Genomic DNA, 14,173 nt, shown 5'->3' with positions numbered 1-14,173 from the left:
GGCCCCGGGCCACTGGGCCACCGTTAGTGTCGAGCCCTGTGTAAGAGAAATTGCCATACGAGCAATTCAGTTCAAATAACTCTCATTTGTATAATCACTAGCTTTAATAATAAAGTGACATCAACGCATGTGGGATTATGTTGTTTCTTGACCAATATAGGGACCGGTAGCTATCACACCTATTGATTAACAGCCTGGAGAGGTTGTCTAGTGATAGGAAAATGATGAGAAGTCCTGATGTAGTTTGTGAGAGCAGCAGAGGTAGAAGGCGAGAGAGAGAGAGAGAGATTAGGTGTTTATCACATTAACCTTTTATGTGCCAAGGTGCTTAGCTTAACTTTTCAACCTTTTTCAGCAGAATTGAGTAATCCATCTTATTAAACTTGACTTGGCTGTCATTAAAGTTACCACTCAGGTGCAGCAAATATACCTCAGACCAACAGGAAGGCTTTGATAACACTATAGGGATTAGGCTATCTCTGTTGATTGGCAGTTACATGTAGTTTCCAGATATCTATGCCAGTCAGTAAAGAAAGTAGTATATGCCATATATTTCACAATGTTTTTATATTCGTGAATTTTGCAAGCTGTGTGCAGATGTAATATGGATGTTAACCTAATTTTCGGGATGCATACATAAAATTCTAGGATTAAATTTTGTTTTCAAGTTAAAAAAAAAAAGAAAACATATAGAAGAAAATTACAAATGAAGAATATTGGAAATATTTACCTGCCATCATATGTATGTGTGCACTACATACCCATGGACAGTGAGCCATTTACCACCCCAGGTTTGGACACCTGTTATACCCATATTTGTTTTTCTTCTCTCTGAGATAGATGAATTACTGAAAAAGTGGAAATTTTTGTGCGTTTTGTTTGTCGTGCAACTAGTCTAAAAAAAAAGCATGCAGATATTTTTGCTTGCTATATGTAATACTAGATTCATATCTTGATTTCGCAGAATTAAAAACATCCAAAATTCACCTTACCCGGCTGATTGAAAAAAATTACTCACACCAAAATTTCCACTTTTACAGTAAGAGGAAATGATGATGGGACGCCTTTATAAAAGTGTGGTTGTCCCAACTTGTTTTATTCTTTTGTTTTTTCCCAGATTGGGTCTGGATAAGAACCAGGAGAAACAGGACCCAGAGGAGGAGGTCAACGAGTTCCTGGGTCGGGCCATCGACGCCCGCAGCATCGACAGACTGAGGTCGGAGCATGTCAGACGTCTTACCCTCACCTTCCTCAAGAAGGACTTGGAGGAAAAGGTGAGCCCTGATTGAATGAGAAAGGGTGTGTTTGAGCACTCTTCTGAAGTGCACCGTACCGTCAATGTAACCGCACCAGAAGAGTGCACAAACGCTCCCAAAGTGTATCATGAACTACCCATACCATACCGTGCCATAGTTTCATTATACTTGAAAAGTGAAAATATGTTGAGTTTTCTTTATATTTTTAGCTCACCTGAGCCAAAGTGAGCTATTGCAATCGCCCTTCGTCCGTCGTGCGTCGTCCGTCGTGCGTCGTGCATCGGGCGTAAACTTTTTTACATTTTCATCTTCTTCTTGAAAACCCAAGGAACGATTATCATGAAACTTGGCAGGTAGCATCCCTAGGGGGTTAGGAACTCAATTTGTTAAGATGGGCACCATGTCCCACCCAGGGGGCCCCAAGGGGGGCCCAAACCCCCCAAAATTAAGGAATCTGTAAAAATTTTCTTCTCTAGAACCAGAAGTGATAGAGCTAAGTTAATACTATGAGTTAGTACATTGATGACTGTAGTTTCAAGTTTGTTCATGGCAGGATCAGGGGTGCCTCCCTTGGGACCCAGGGGAGGGGGTGGGGAGGGGTTCTAATGGGCCTAAATTGTACATTTTCATCTTCTTCTTGAGAACCCCATGACCCATTTTCACCAAACTTGGCAGGTAGCATCCCTAGGGGGTTAGAAACTCAATTTGTTAAAATGGGCACCATGCCCCACCCAGGGGGCCCCAGGGGGGGCAACCCCCCCCCCCCCCAAATTAAGGAATCTTTAAAAATGTTCTTCTCTAGAACCAGAAGTGATGGAGCTAAGTTAATACTATGAGTTAGTACATTGATGACTGTAGTTTCAAGTTTGTTCATGGCAGAATCAGGGTTGCCCCCCTTGGGACCCAGGGGAGGGGGGTGAGGAGGGGTCCTAATGGGGCCTAAATTGTACATTTTTATCTTCTTCTTTAGAACCCCATGACCCATTTTCACCAAACTTGGCAAGTATCATCCCTAGGGGGTTAGAAACTCAATTTGTTAAAATGGGCACCATGCCCCACCCAGGGGGCCCCAGGGTGGGGAAAACTTCATGATGGATTTTCGAAAACCTCATGATGGATTTTCGTCAAACTTGGCAGGTAGCATCCCTAGGGGGTCAGGATCTAAATTTATCAAAATGGGCACCATGCCCCACCCAGAGGGCCCCAGGGGGCCCCAATCCCCAATAATTAAGGAATCTTTAAAAATTTGGGCCCTTATTGTACATTTTCATCTTCTACTTGAGAATCCCTGGTCAAATTTTGGTAGAGCTGTGAATAATTTAGATTAGTGACTGCGTGAAAGGTGAACTTGCGATACTCAGGTGAGCGCTAGACCCGCGGGTCTCTTGTTTGTCTATATCATCCCCGTATGACATCGCATAATGTTGTAGTCTTTACCTCAATCTACAGACTATGTATTTAGGTTTCATTCTCCTTCTCGCTAAATGGCAAGTGCAGGGGGAAAATATATCAGAAATTGAACTAGTCTGTATGAAAAATGAAAAAAGAAAACCTCCCTCGTTGGGCTCACTGAACTGGAAAGAAAGTGCATCATGTTCTCGTTTTCGGCATTAGCCGCCGTAATTGCTAATACCTACTTGACCTTTCCAGCAAATGAGCGATATGAATTCCGTGTCTCATATATCAGAGACGCTAATCAGACGCGAGCTTGAATTCAGAGCGATGTTCACTCGGCAATTACACCTAAACATCGATCAATCAGCCAAAACGAGTCGCAGATCAATCCAATATGGGGAGAGGGAAAAGCGCAGTGGTGTCCACAATGATATCTGGCCAAAGGAGGCACTAATGAAATCTGGGGGGAAACATTCCTCCGGCTTACGATGCCACGCACGTGGATCGTCGGTGTGGAATCAGACTTGGTAGTCGTGGAGGAAATGAATCGAAAGTGGTTCGTATGTATGATCAATCATGAACATTATCATTTGTCATCTTCCTCATTTACAGTCTGGGATGGCCTGAGTGGGATAATTCAGATGAAAGAATGTGATGTATAAGCACAAATATTGGAAAGGCAGTAAAATAGGACTGGTTCCATGTGACAGGAAAACGTTAAAGTCTTTCTCTTTTACATTATTGATGCTTAAAGGTGAAGGATATTAAATGTTATAGCTGAAATTCCATTCATACTCATTGAAAGTCAAAGAAAGCTATCAAACTTGTGTCCATAGAGTTTGTTTGTTTGACATGTGTGTTTGCTTGTGTTTTTTTATGATGCCCACGTACTGGAAAATATAAGAATGCTGTATATATATATATGTATTCTACTATTTTTTGTATGAGATCAAATAGATGTGCCAAGGAGAAATCAACTGATTTTCTGCTAAAAAGATAATATTAGAAATTTTTTAAGCTTCTGGGAGAATTTAAACTCCAAGTATTAAAGATTATATTTGAGGATGATAATAACAATGTACACTTGGAGTATAATGCACAGGTGATTAATTTTTATGCTTTAAAATCACCACTTTAATATGCCTCTAACATTTTCTCCTTGTGTCCTCCAGTCCCATGACTTACATCTCAGAATGTAGCAGGTGTTGGTCAGTTGTCAACTTTATGCTACAAGCTGACCTATTATGCCAATCCTACCGAGTATATTGGTGTAGTAAACAGTAATAGCATGTATGATGCTAAATGTGGGTGAGATATTCACAACCTGAATGGACGCCATCAAATGCCATCTTTGTGTCATTCTTGCAGTACTCCAAAGTTCGCGACCCCATGTTCAGTTCCTACATGGTGTGTGCGTTCCTGCTCCTCATCGCTGTATGCCTTGCACAGGTCGTTGCCTTCCCTCCGTGAGTATTCTCCTCAGTCTGTCTCTCGCATCATCCTCCTCCTCCCTGATGCTGTGTAGTAGTCACCACAGATACAGCCGTAACCATGGGCAACAAGATGCAGACAGATGCAATCTATGCTCTGTACCCCTTATTAAAACAATAAGCATCACAAAGCCTTGAAGCTACAACTGTAAAAGTGGACAATTTTTAAATGGTTATTCTTTTCATGCTCAGTTTAGTAAGATGCAATTGGCATATATTCATAACTTTTGTGACTTTTGTCTCATAACCGGAAGATATGGAAGTTATCATCCAGAGTGTATCTGTAGTTAACCCTCTATCAATACTGACAAGCACAAATGTTGCCAGATTAGATGTTCTACCTCAGTGTTGAGGCCCATAATTTCCATCCTTTAAAAGGGGACTTTCTCTGTCAAGACATTTTGTAGTTATATATTGTATGTAAAGATATAATGGTACATGAATGACCCTTTGAAACATAATCTTGATGAAAACCTACTATTAAAGATGATGTTCACAGGTTTTGTTGTTTGTTTGTTTATTGTTTGTTTGGATTTTTTTAATTGGGTCTTCTCATGTAGAGAAGATCATATGTGGATATCATTACTTCCACTGTTGTGTTAAACCTTTTGTGAAAAATGAATCTTTTTTTTTTAGGGGGGTCATAAAGTTTTCTTTTTTTCTCTGTAAAACTGTATTTTTCTTCCCTTTCTCTTTCCTTTTTTCAGGACGTTTGTCATGCTGGGTGTGTTTGTTGGTATAGTCCTCTTCTCTGCAGCCACGCTCTACATTGTCCTCGCAGAAAAATGTTCGGTAAGACAACACGCCCAGAGATATAAGATCCAGTAGCTCTCCCTTGAAGTTGACCTGGTGAAAGTAGCTGCTGTCACATTATGCAAAACTACTGTATGCGTAGTTTGCTTCCCAATAACTTTCAGAAGTTTGAGCACAAGATTACACTACCGAAACTATGCATAATTTCGGTAATCCAAAACTACCAGTAGTTCCGGTCTTTAAAAAAAAAAAAAAAGTCCCCTACCTCATACATATAGAAAATACAAATGCATAAACAGCTTGCAAATGGATGTGCAATGTGCATAAACAACAAGAATGGATCTATTATCCTGACACAAAGTTCTCGAAGTTTCGACCATAGTGTGGTCACACTACACAAACTGTAGTTTCGTGAGAAGTGAGAAACTTGTTACTATAAGTGTATGCATGAATTTTGCTCACTGGTAACTACTCCAGAAGTTTGCGGTCACACAGGCCAAACTACGCAAAACAAAATACCAGGCGCAAACTGTAGTTTTGCGAGAAGTGAGAAACTTCCTAAGTGCATGAAGGAAGTTTTGCTGGCAACTTCTTGAGAAGTTTGCGGTCACGCTACCCAAACTAGGCAAAGCAAAGTACCGGGTAGTGAAACTGCATGTAGTTTTGCATAGTGTGGCCACGCCTAATGTGAACTTTTTATTTATCTTTTGATGAGGAAGAAGTTTTGTTTGTACGTATATGGGTCTTTCTCTTTATTATTTTATGCACAATATATGCAAAGGCATTCTTTCTGTGTTTCATATGAGATGAACTAAAAAAAAGAAAAGAAAGAAGATGGTGGCATTATCATGACAATTGCTGAAAGTCTTTGATTATGATGATGAGACTTTTTTAAATATATAACAAGGACATCCAAAAACAAAGATATTCAACTCTTAATTGCTTGTATGTGTGTGAATGTTTATTCATTGCTTAGATCAGGCCTGAGCAATCACCACACAGTTCTTATTTGTTAAAAAGTCTGATTCAGCAAGTATGTTTAGTTTGCTTTTGCCAATGTTGACATGAATTTAAATCAAATTACACTGTAAATAAAGTTGAATCAAATAAGAATGAATTGAATTAAGTATGAATAATTTGCAATAAAATGATATGACATGACCTGAAATGAAATTGAATTAAGTCAGATCAAATAAGAGTGAATTCAATTAAATGTAACTGATATGAAAATGAATGAGAGTAGCTATAAATGATTTGAATTAAAGTGTTAATAAACAATACCTGAACTTAGGTGAAAAGAATGGAAGTGAATACCATGGTACAGAATTAACTGTGAATGACAGAGAATGAAATCATATGAAATAAAACATGAAATAAAATGAAATGAAATGAATGGAAATGAAATGAATGGAAATGAAATGAAATGAAATGAAATGAAATGAAATGAAATGATGAAATGAAATGAAATGAAATGAAATGAAATGAAATGAAATGAATGGAAATGAATGGAAATGGAAGTGAAAATGAAATGAATACCAATGATTGGGCTTATTATGCAATGTTTTCAGTGTAATCCCTCTGGGTGCCAGAAGGTCTCAAGACACATCCTGGAGAGTCGTAGCTTGAGCTCGGTCCTGGCTGTCTGGACTCTCTTCCTTATGTTTGCAGCTTCCTTCACCATCATGGTAAGACTCTTGCAAAATACACCTTTTTCTCTTTGCTCCATCTTGTTCAGAGATAACAGCTCTTACATTTTTTTCCATGTTTTATTATATTTTTAATTCCCTACTGTCAAAATATAAGATAGAACTGCACACGAGGTAAAAAGTTTGTTTTTATTTTTGCACTATTTTCATGGCATGCAAAATACACAAATATTTCCACACCAAAAAATGTCCATTTTTACATTGACTGTTTTCTTGTTATTAAAAATACTGTATATTCCCAAATGGCAGTACTACACATGTACAGTGTATTTTGCAGGAAAGGTTCGAGAAATACTGTTTTTCTGCCAAAAAAAGATGCCCTTTCAGCCCTTAGAATACTGCAGTGCAGTTTACAATGTACGCATCCTTATTTCTAACCTCAAACCCCCCCCCCCAAAAAAAAAAAAAGTAAAAGATAAAGATGAACAAAACAAGCATGATCAGGCAAACAAACCCCAGAAAAGCACTGATGAAATGTGAAACTTAGTCCCTTCTGAGAAACAATCTTCCATTATTGTGAAGAATATTCTTATCACATGAGTGAATGTGTACTCACAGAGACTTTTTTGAAATGAGCACAAATGCAGTGTCAGCTCTATAGGTTTCCATTCTTTTCAGTGAAATCAAAGACAGCTTTATCTGCTAAAAACTCTCAGGTGGAAATCCCATAATCTCAAAGCAGTGTATGAAACTTCTGTTTCTGTCATACCCACCCTAGTGTATTTACTATTTATTACAATATCAGGAGCTTCACTTTTGAAGCATTTCTCCTGGAACATCTTCTCTTGTGAGCCCTCACTTCTCACAAATCATCAAGTTAAACTCTGAGTCTGAAGCATATCGTTTGGTGCAAAAGTAAGCAAAGTTTATTTCTTGTCCACTTCCCAAGAAATGAAGAACAGTTGCATTTGGTATTTGTAGATTAAGGCAGTGATGTTGAGTTCTCCATGGTCGTGTGTTTTTGTCCAGTTTGCCTACGACACAACATCGGTCAACGAGTGCGTGGCTGACCAGCAAGGCCTGCCCAGTGCCGACGATGTCAACATCACAGACGTCATCGACTCCGGCATAATGCTGGGAGACGAGAACAGTGCGGACTGCTGGCCCAACACTCCAACGTGTCACTTCCCAATGGTGAGACCAAGATCAGGGACCTGTTGCATTTAATACTTTTTATTTGAAAAAAACTCTGGTTGATTTTGCTAACAAGCGAAAAAAAAGGGGGGAAACCTTTAGCGCAACTTTCTGATTCCACTTCTGGGTTTCTTCAGCTGACAAGCAAAATTATGGAGGGGGGATGTGAAATAAATTGTGCGTGCATACAATTGTACTTGATAAGTAAAACCTTTTTTTACTATAGGGTCTGAAGGGGGGACAACGCACCCCCTTGGTGACGCCCATTGTTATTCCTGTTCAAGAAACAAAGTTAGAGGTTTCTTAATACCTTGGAGATTGTAGTTTGTTGTATTTGTGTAACGGGACACAACACAGGTATTTAGAAATGACATCGATAAAGGTAAAACCCACTGCAAAATATATACTAGGATGCACAGTATATAAATAGTATTTAAATAGCAAAAAATGTTATGCAATCCACCTGGTAGATCTGATTTTTACCTACAAATTCTATCTTGCTCATCTCACCTTCAGTACTTCACATACAGCATACTCATTGTCATGCTGAGCTGTGCAGTGTTCCAGCAGCTGGGCAGTCTGACCAAGCTGGTGTTCCTGGTCCTGACTGGGGTCACCTATCTGGCTCTCATCGAGACCATCCAGGTCAACCTGCTGGATAACTACGACACCCTCCAGCAGGCCTACGTCCAGTAAGTGACCCCCAACTCTCCGTCAGTTGGACGGTTTTGTGAGTTCTGTACATGTAGTTCATGTGTATGGTTGTGTGTATGGTTGTTTTTGGTTGCGTGTTTGTAATGTGTGTGCAGTAGTGTCACATATTTTGAATGATGATAAGGATTACCACCTTTGTTATATTATTGTTTGACAAAAATGTATGTGACAGAATTATAGCATTCCATGATTCCTTTTTGTAATTGTGGAATCATTTTGAAGAAAAGTCTGTAATTTTATCTGCCATCAGAAGAAAGATAAATGCATATTTTTCAAAGCTATTCCTCTGGATCAAAATCAACGATGTACATGATAATTCTGATCACCAGTGTTTCATAAATAAGTTAGGCATGTTTGTAACAAATATAAAAAGACTGTACAATGTACCAGCTAGCCGTGTTTGGTGCTTCACTGTCACCCACCCGTCTATGATCTCCCCCTTCCCCCATCTAGAATGATGGAGAAGCAGTACATTCCCCTCAAGGTCATCACCCCGGTCATCATGATCGTCTACGTGGCTGCGCTCTGGATCCACGGCAGGCAGGTGGAGTCCACAGCCAGGCTGGACTTCCTCTGGAAACTACAGGTTGGTAGCTGGTGCAGGTTCTTTGAATCCATGGGTCAAAAGTTGCACCCATTGCCTTTAACTCCAAACGGCTCTTCCTCGCACTGCTCTCTGGGATTTCACTAGCCCACGCAAAAAAAAAAACAAAAAACAAAAAACCTCTGTCAAAGCATGGTTATTTTCTTTAATAGCCTTGTTACTGTGGGAGAGATGCCAATGTTACTTTCTAAAGTATTTTGTTCTTTTTTTTTTCCTAAAAATGCTGCAGGTTTTTCTACCGAAAATTTGTTTTTTCGACCCCTCAGAATACTGCAATACTGTTTACAGTGTTGGCATTCCTGATATAGATGTGTCATTCATTAAATTAGCACATGGATACTGAAATTGTGATTTATATGCTGTCATGTTCATTACATCAGGCTCAAAATACTTATTTTAAGTTTTAGTTTGTTACATTGTTTTTGAGGTGACATTCTTTAATAGAATTATTTGTAAGAATCTCCATTTGTCATACATTATAAATGTACATAGGGTGTACATGTACAAGATATATATTGTGGTTTGTAGCCCTATTAAAGTTTGTGTGTCCCTTTTTGCAACACTGAAAATTAGATTTGTTTCACAAGCTGGTATTTTGTAGAGGTAAGAAATTCAGACCTTTTCTCAGAATAATAAAACTGGCTACTTCTTTATTATGGAGGGGGAATGAATGCTATAGATTTCCAATGAATTTATTCTGACTCCACCAAAAAAAATCCACTATTCTTTGGTGCGAAAAGGAAGCATATTTTTGAGTGACATGGGGTATACAATCTGTAGTTTGTCATTTCTTTTTTTTTTTTAAACTCTGAGGTATGTTACCATAAGATATCATACATGATGTATGCAGACTTAATTGTTCAATCATGCGAAGTTTCATGACATTTTGCAAGAGGGATACCCGACCTTTAAAGTAATGATCCTCCTCCATTATTCTGTTATCTCCATGGCAACCAGGCTACAGAGGAGAAGGATGAGATGGCCAACCTCCAGGCCTACAACAAGCGTCTCCTCAACAACATCCTGCCCTCGTTCGTGGCCGAGCACTTCCTCAAGAACTCGGCCCGCGACATGGACCTGTACCACAGGGACAACGACTTTGTGGCCGTCATGTTCGCCTCGATCTCAAACTTTTCCGAGTTCTATGTGGAGCTCGAGGCCAACAATGAGGGGGTGGAGTGCTTGAGACTGCTGAACGAAATCATCCACGACTTTGATGAGGTAAAAGAATGACTCATTTCCTTTCAAGGTAGCAAATGCCTATCCAATTCTACATTTCTTTTTCGTTGTGATACAAAGAAGCATTTGTAAGGCTCGTCAATACACTAGAGGCAGTCATGCTATGATTATCACAAGGTCACAATTTTCTAGACCTCTTCGAGCACACATTCAGTTTAACATCTACCCTGAAAAAGTTCTTATGTGATTGATGGGACCACTCACCCCATTGGGTTGGAGGGAAATGGCTGTGTTGAATCTTGTTTTGTATTCAATATCACAGTTTGAAGCTGCTAGACGGATACATATACGAAAATCCCTGTTACAAATTGTGTAACCAGGTACCGCTTTATCCCTGACTGATCTCTGTGTAAGTACACTCACAGCCAAAGAATCTGGAGTCGACTGTTGCCAATGAGCACATGCTTCGATTCACATATTGGTATTTGCTGACCGGTGCCCTTTGTTGGTTTTTAATGTACCGAGATGGCAGCCTTTTTCTGTTTGTTTGGTTTTTTTTTTTATTGTAAGTTCAGTAATGTGCATGTCAGATAGTGTCAAAGGGCATGTGATGTGAGAATGCCAAATTTTCTCTCTCCCTATTCAACCCCAGATCATCGGCCGTGAGGATTTCAAGCAGATCGAGAAGATCAAGACGATCGGCTACACCTACATGGCCGCCTCGGGCCTGACGGAGGAGACGTTCGACAAGGAAGGCAACAGCCATGTCAGCGCGCTGGCCGACTTCGCCTTCACGCTCATGAAGCAGCTAAAATATGTCAACGAGCATTCCTTTAACAACTTCAAGATGAGGATAGGTGAGTTGGGCAGATACAGTAACAGTGACTGAGATGGAGGCCATAGAGTGGGTCAAAATCACATGTCACAGATGGCTCCCAGACAACACTTGATAGCTAATGGATTGTGTGGTGTCAGTAAATTGTGACAATGCACAGGGGATCCCTCATGCAGCTTTATGCTCTTGTGATTTGTATGAAGTAACACTCATTAAAAAGGTCATATATCCCTTTTGCAAACGTCACAAGAGTTTGCATGGTTGAAGAATAATATCCCCTAACATTGAGTATGAAGTCTTATGGTATTACACCCTGCGAGTTAAAAAAAAAAGGAAACAGTGAAAACTAGCCCCTTGTCACTTCAGAATATGCTCCCTTTCGTACCAAGAATAATGGTTGGAATTTTTTTTTTTTTTTTTTGGGGGGGGGTCTAAATAAATTCACTGGAAATCCACAGTATTGTTCCCCCCTCCAACATAAAGAAGTTTCCAGTTTCATCATTCTGAGGAAAGGTCTGAATTATCTACCTCTACACTATTCCACTTTATGAAAGGAATCTGATTTTCAGAGTTGCAGAAGGGACACACAAACTTTGAGGTGTCCATATGGTGGGTGGTCTGACTGTGCTATGTTTGACATTTGAGTTAACCATTGTTTTTGCTGTATTGTAGGCTAAAAAGGGACTCCGAGGTGTTTCTGACATTTTTGCAGCTCAGATTTTATTCTCATGTGTAATAATGGTGTACAAACACAAAATTGTTACCTGTTGATAGAATTATAGCATTGATAATGCTAATTTTTACCTTGCAAGGGAGCTTGAGAGTTCTTCAATAAATGTCATGGTGATCGACAAAATGAACCCCAGACCTACATTTGTACACTGTGGGAGCATTCCAGTCTAGCTGCATTTAACAGGGCATGTACATTGTCTGTACATGCTGAATCTTTCTGTTATGTGTTCAGCCTAGACGGCCACATAGAAAAACTGGATGAAGAAAAGTTATATGGAAAAATACATGTATGCCCTGCACAAGATCTCATTTGTGCTGTTGTAGGGTTTGAACCTTTGAACTCCGTATTGACAGTGCAGTGTGTAAACCACAATAACATGACACTTTCACAACTCCTTCTCTTTCACTGTCAGTGTCAAAAATTAATATGAGGTAGGGAGTAGAATGTGGATTTCCCTCTCGTTTTCCTCAAATTTGCATGAGATGGATTAACCCCTCCCCCCCCCCCCAAAAAAAAAAGAAGAAGAAAAGGCAAATTTACAAGGGTGTTAGTATAAGATATTCAAGCATCAGTTTAGTGGCATGTCTAATTGTATTAAAGACCATCTTTTTACCTCTTGATTTTACACCCCTCCCCCCCCCCCCCCCAAATCAGGTCTCAATGTTGGCCCAGTGGTATCGGGAGTGATCGGGGCCCGCAAGCCACAGTACGACATCTGGGGCAACACAGTCAATGTGGCCAGCCGCATGGACTCCACGGGCATCCCCGAGAAGATTCAGGTCACCCAGGACATGCGCAACATCCTGACCCCCATGGGCTACCGGCTGACCGAGAGGGGCATTGTCAAGGTCAAGGGGAAGGGCGAGATGCTGACCTACTTTCTGATCGGTCTGCCTGGCGACCCTTAACCCCGCCCCAGTGACCCTTAACCTCCTGAGGGAACTCTGGCACTCCGGGGTCAGCGAAGATCAATGTTTCCATTTTCCGTGGAAGGAAAACATTTCTATTTGCAATAGGTGATGTGCAGTGTAAAAGGGAATGCGAAGCAATGAACAGGAGACACAAGCAATGATGGGTTTGAAATTCTCTCCTGTGACCCATGACCTTTGACCCTTTGAACTATATAAAAGTCCAGTCAAGTCAAAGTAGAAAGTGCAATGTATGTGTAAACTTGTGTGTCAAAAGTTCTGGAGATACAAAATGGCTTTTGCTGGAGTGGTTGGTAATTTTTCGATTCAGGGACCAAAATTATTTGATTGTTAGGAATCTCTTGAAATAGCAGTAGCATGTAAAATAGCATTCGCTGTTCTCTGCAATGTATCATTTTCACAAGTGCATTGTATGTATCATGTTTACATGGTATATCGTCGCTGGGGTGACAAGACCTTGTATCTGCAATTTTGGTGAAAATTACTTTTTTGCATTTATGGTCAAATAATCGGTTAAGTGATGTCCTGTCCAAATCCTAGATGTCTTACCCCAAAAATGAAGCCACCATGGCACGTCAAAGGAATGGCTGTCCCATTCGGTATAGTGCTTTGGCCGCCATGTTTTTTGGCTCTCCTGAACATTTGACATTTTGTAGATATGAGGTATATCATTTGCTGTCTCGAAACTGGTACATATCATCAGTACCTTCACACTTTCCATGATGCATCCAAAAGGAGAAAAAAATTGTTCAGTCACCTGTTAACTCTTGCTGAGAATGGCCATGGTTGGAATTATTTTGTGCTCTTCAGCGGTGACTGCCACACACTACAATTAAGGGACAGACATCCAATGAATAATCGTGCCAAAGTGATATTTTGTCACTCTGTCTTGCCCATCAGTGAAAATGAGTTGCTGCATTGCAAACAAATCGCAAGCTCCTTCTCTCTCATCTCATCTCGCCTCACCCTTCTTGCAACTCCCGTCTGTGCCAAAGGCATGTCTGTCTCTCTGTTTGTTATCACAGAATCTATCGATCCTTTAATCTATTCATCTACTTTCTACACCTAGTGAGGAATCTGTTTGTTTGTTTTTAATACAGAGTATCAATTCCTTGACAAATGTATCCATTGGTCTACTTGTTTTCTCCATCTAGTATGCATCTCTCCTACCTATCCACATACATAACATCCATTCATATGTCTTTTTAGGGCTTGGTTTTTCCCCTGCCTCTCTTTCTATATTTTTCTGTAGGTCTATCAACATGTTTGTTTGTTTTTTAGTCTATATACAAACGTATCTATTGTGTCACTGTAGCCTTAATGTTGGACTGAAGCACATTGCTGCACCTGAGTGGGCTTTGCTATTCTAATCTATGACAAGGTCAAGTTTGGATGGATTTACTGAATGATGATGAAGAAACTCGGCAAGTTAAAAACTGAGTGCC

At 40.0% G+C, this 14,173-nt stretch overlaps 1 protein-coding gene across 1 annotated transcript in view; it reads left to right on the top strand.

Annotated features, from left to right (window-relative positions):
- LOC140244098 (adenylate cyclase type 5-like) overlaps positions 1 to 13,314 on the top strand; it is a 170,306-nt gene extending 156,992 nt beyond the window's left edge. Inside the window, exons 9-18 of the mRNA XM_072323745.1 lie at positions 1,118 to 1,274; positions 4,020 to 4,117; positions 4,849 to 4,933; positions 6,463 to 6,579; positions 7,570 to 7,734; positions 8,251 to 8,426; positions 8,902 to 9,034; positions 10,010 to 10,273; positions 10,884 to 11,088; positions 12,454 to 13,314. Coding sequence (XP_072179846.1) covers positions 1,118 to 1,274; positions 4,020 to 4,117; positions 4,849 to 4,933; positions 6,463 to 6,579; positions 7,570 to 7,734; positions 8,251 to 8,426; positions 8,902 to 9,034; positions 10,010 to 10,273; positions 10,884 to 11,088; positions 12,454 to 12,707 — 1,654 coding nt within the window. The 3' untranslated portion in view covers positions 12,708 to 13,314. The remainder of the gene's footprint in view (positions 1 to 1,117; positions 1,275 to 4,019; positions 4,118 to 4,848; positions 4,934 to 6,462; positions 6,580 to 7,569; positions 7,735 to 8,250; positions 8,427 to 8,901; positions 9,035 to 10,009; positions 10,274 to 10,883; positions 11,089 to 12,453) is intronic.
- The last annotated feature ends 859 nt before the right edge of the window (positions 13,315 to 14,173 follow it).

Source organism: Diadema setosum, chromosome 20 (genome assembly GCF_964275005.1).
Source record: "Diadema setosum chromosome 20, eeDiaSeto1, whole genome shotgun sequence".
Classification (NCBI taxonomy): domain Eukaryota; kingdom Metazoa; phylum Echinodermata; class Echinoidea; order Diadematoida; family Diadematidae; genus Diadema; species Diadema setosum.
This window is presented reverse-complemented; position numbering and strand designations above follow the sequence as displayed.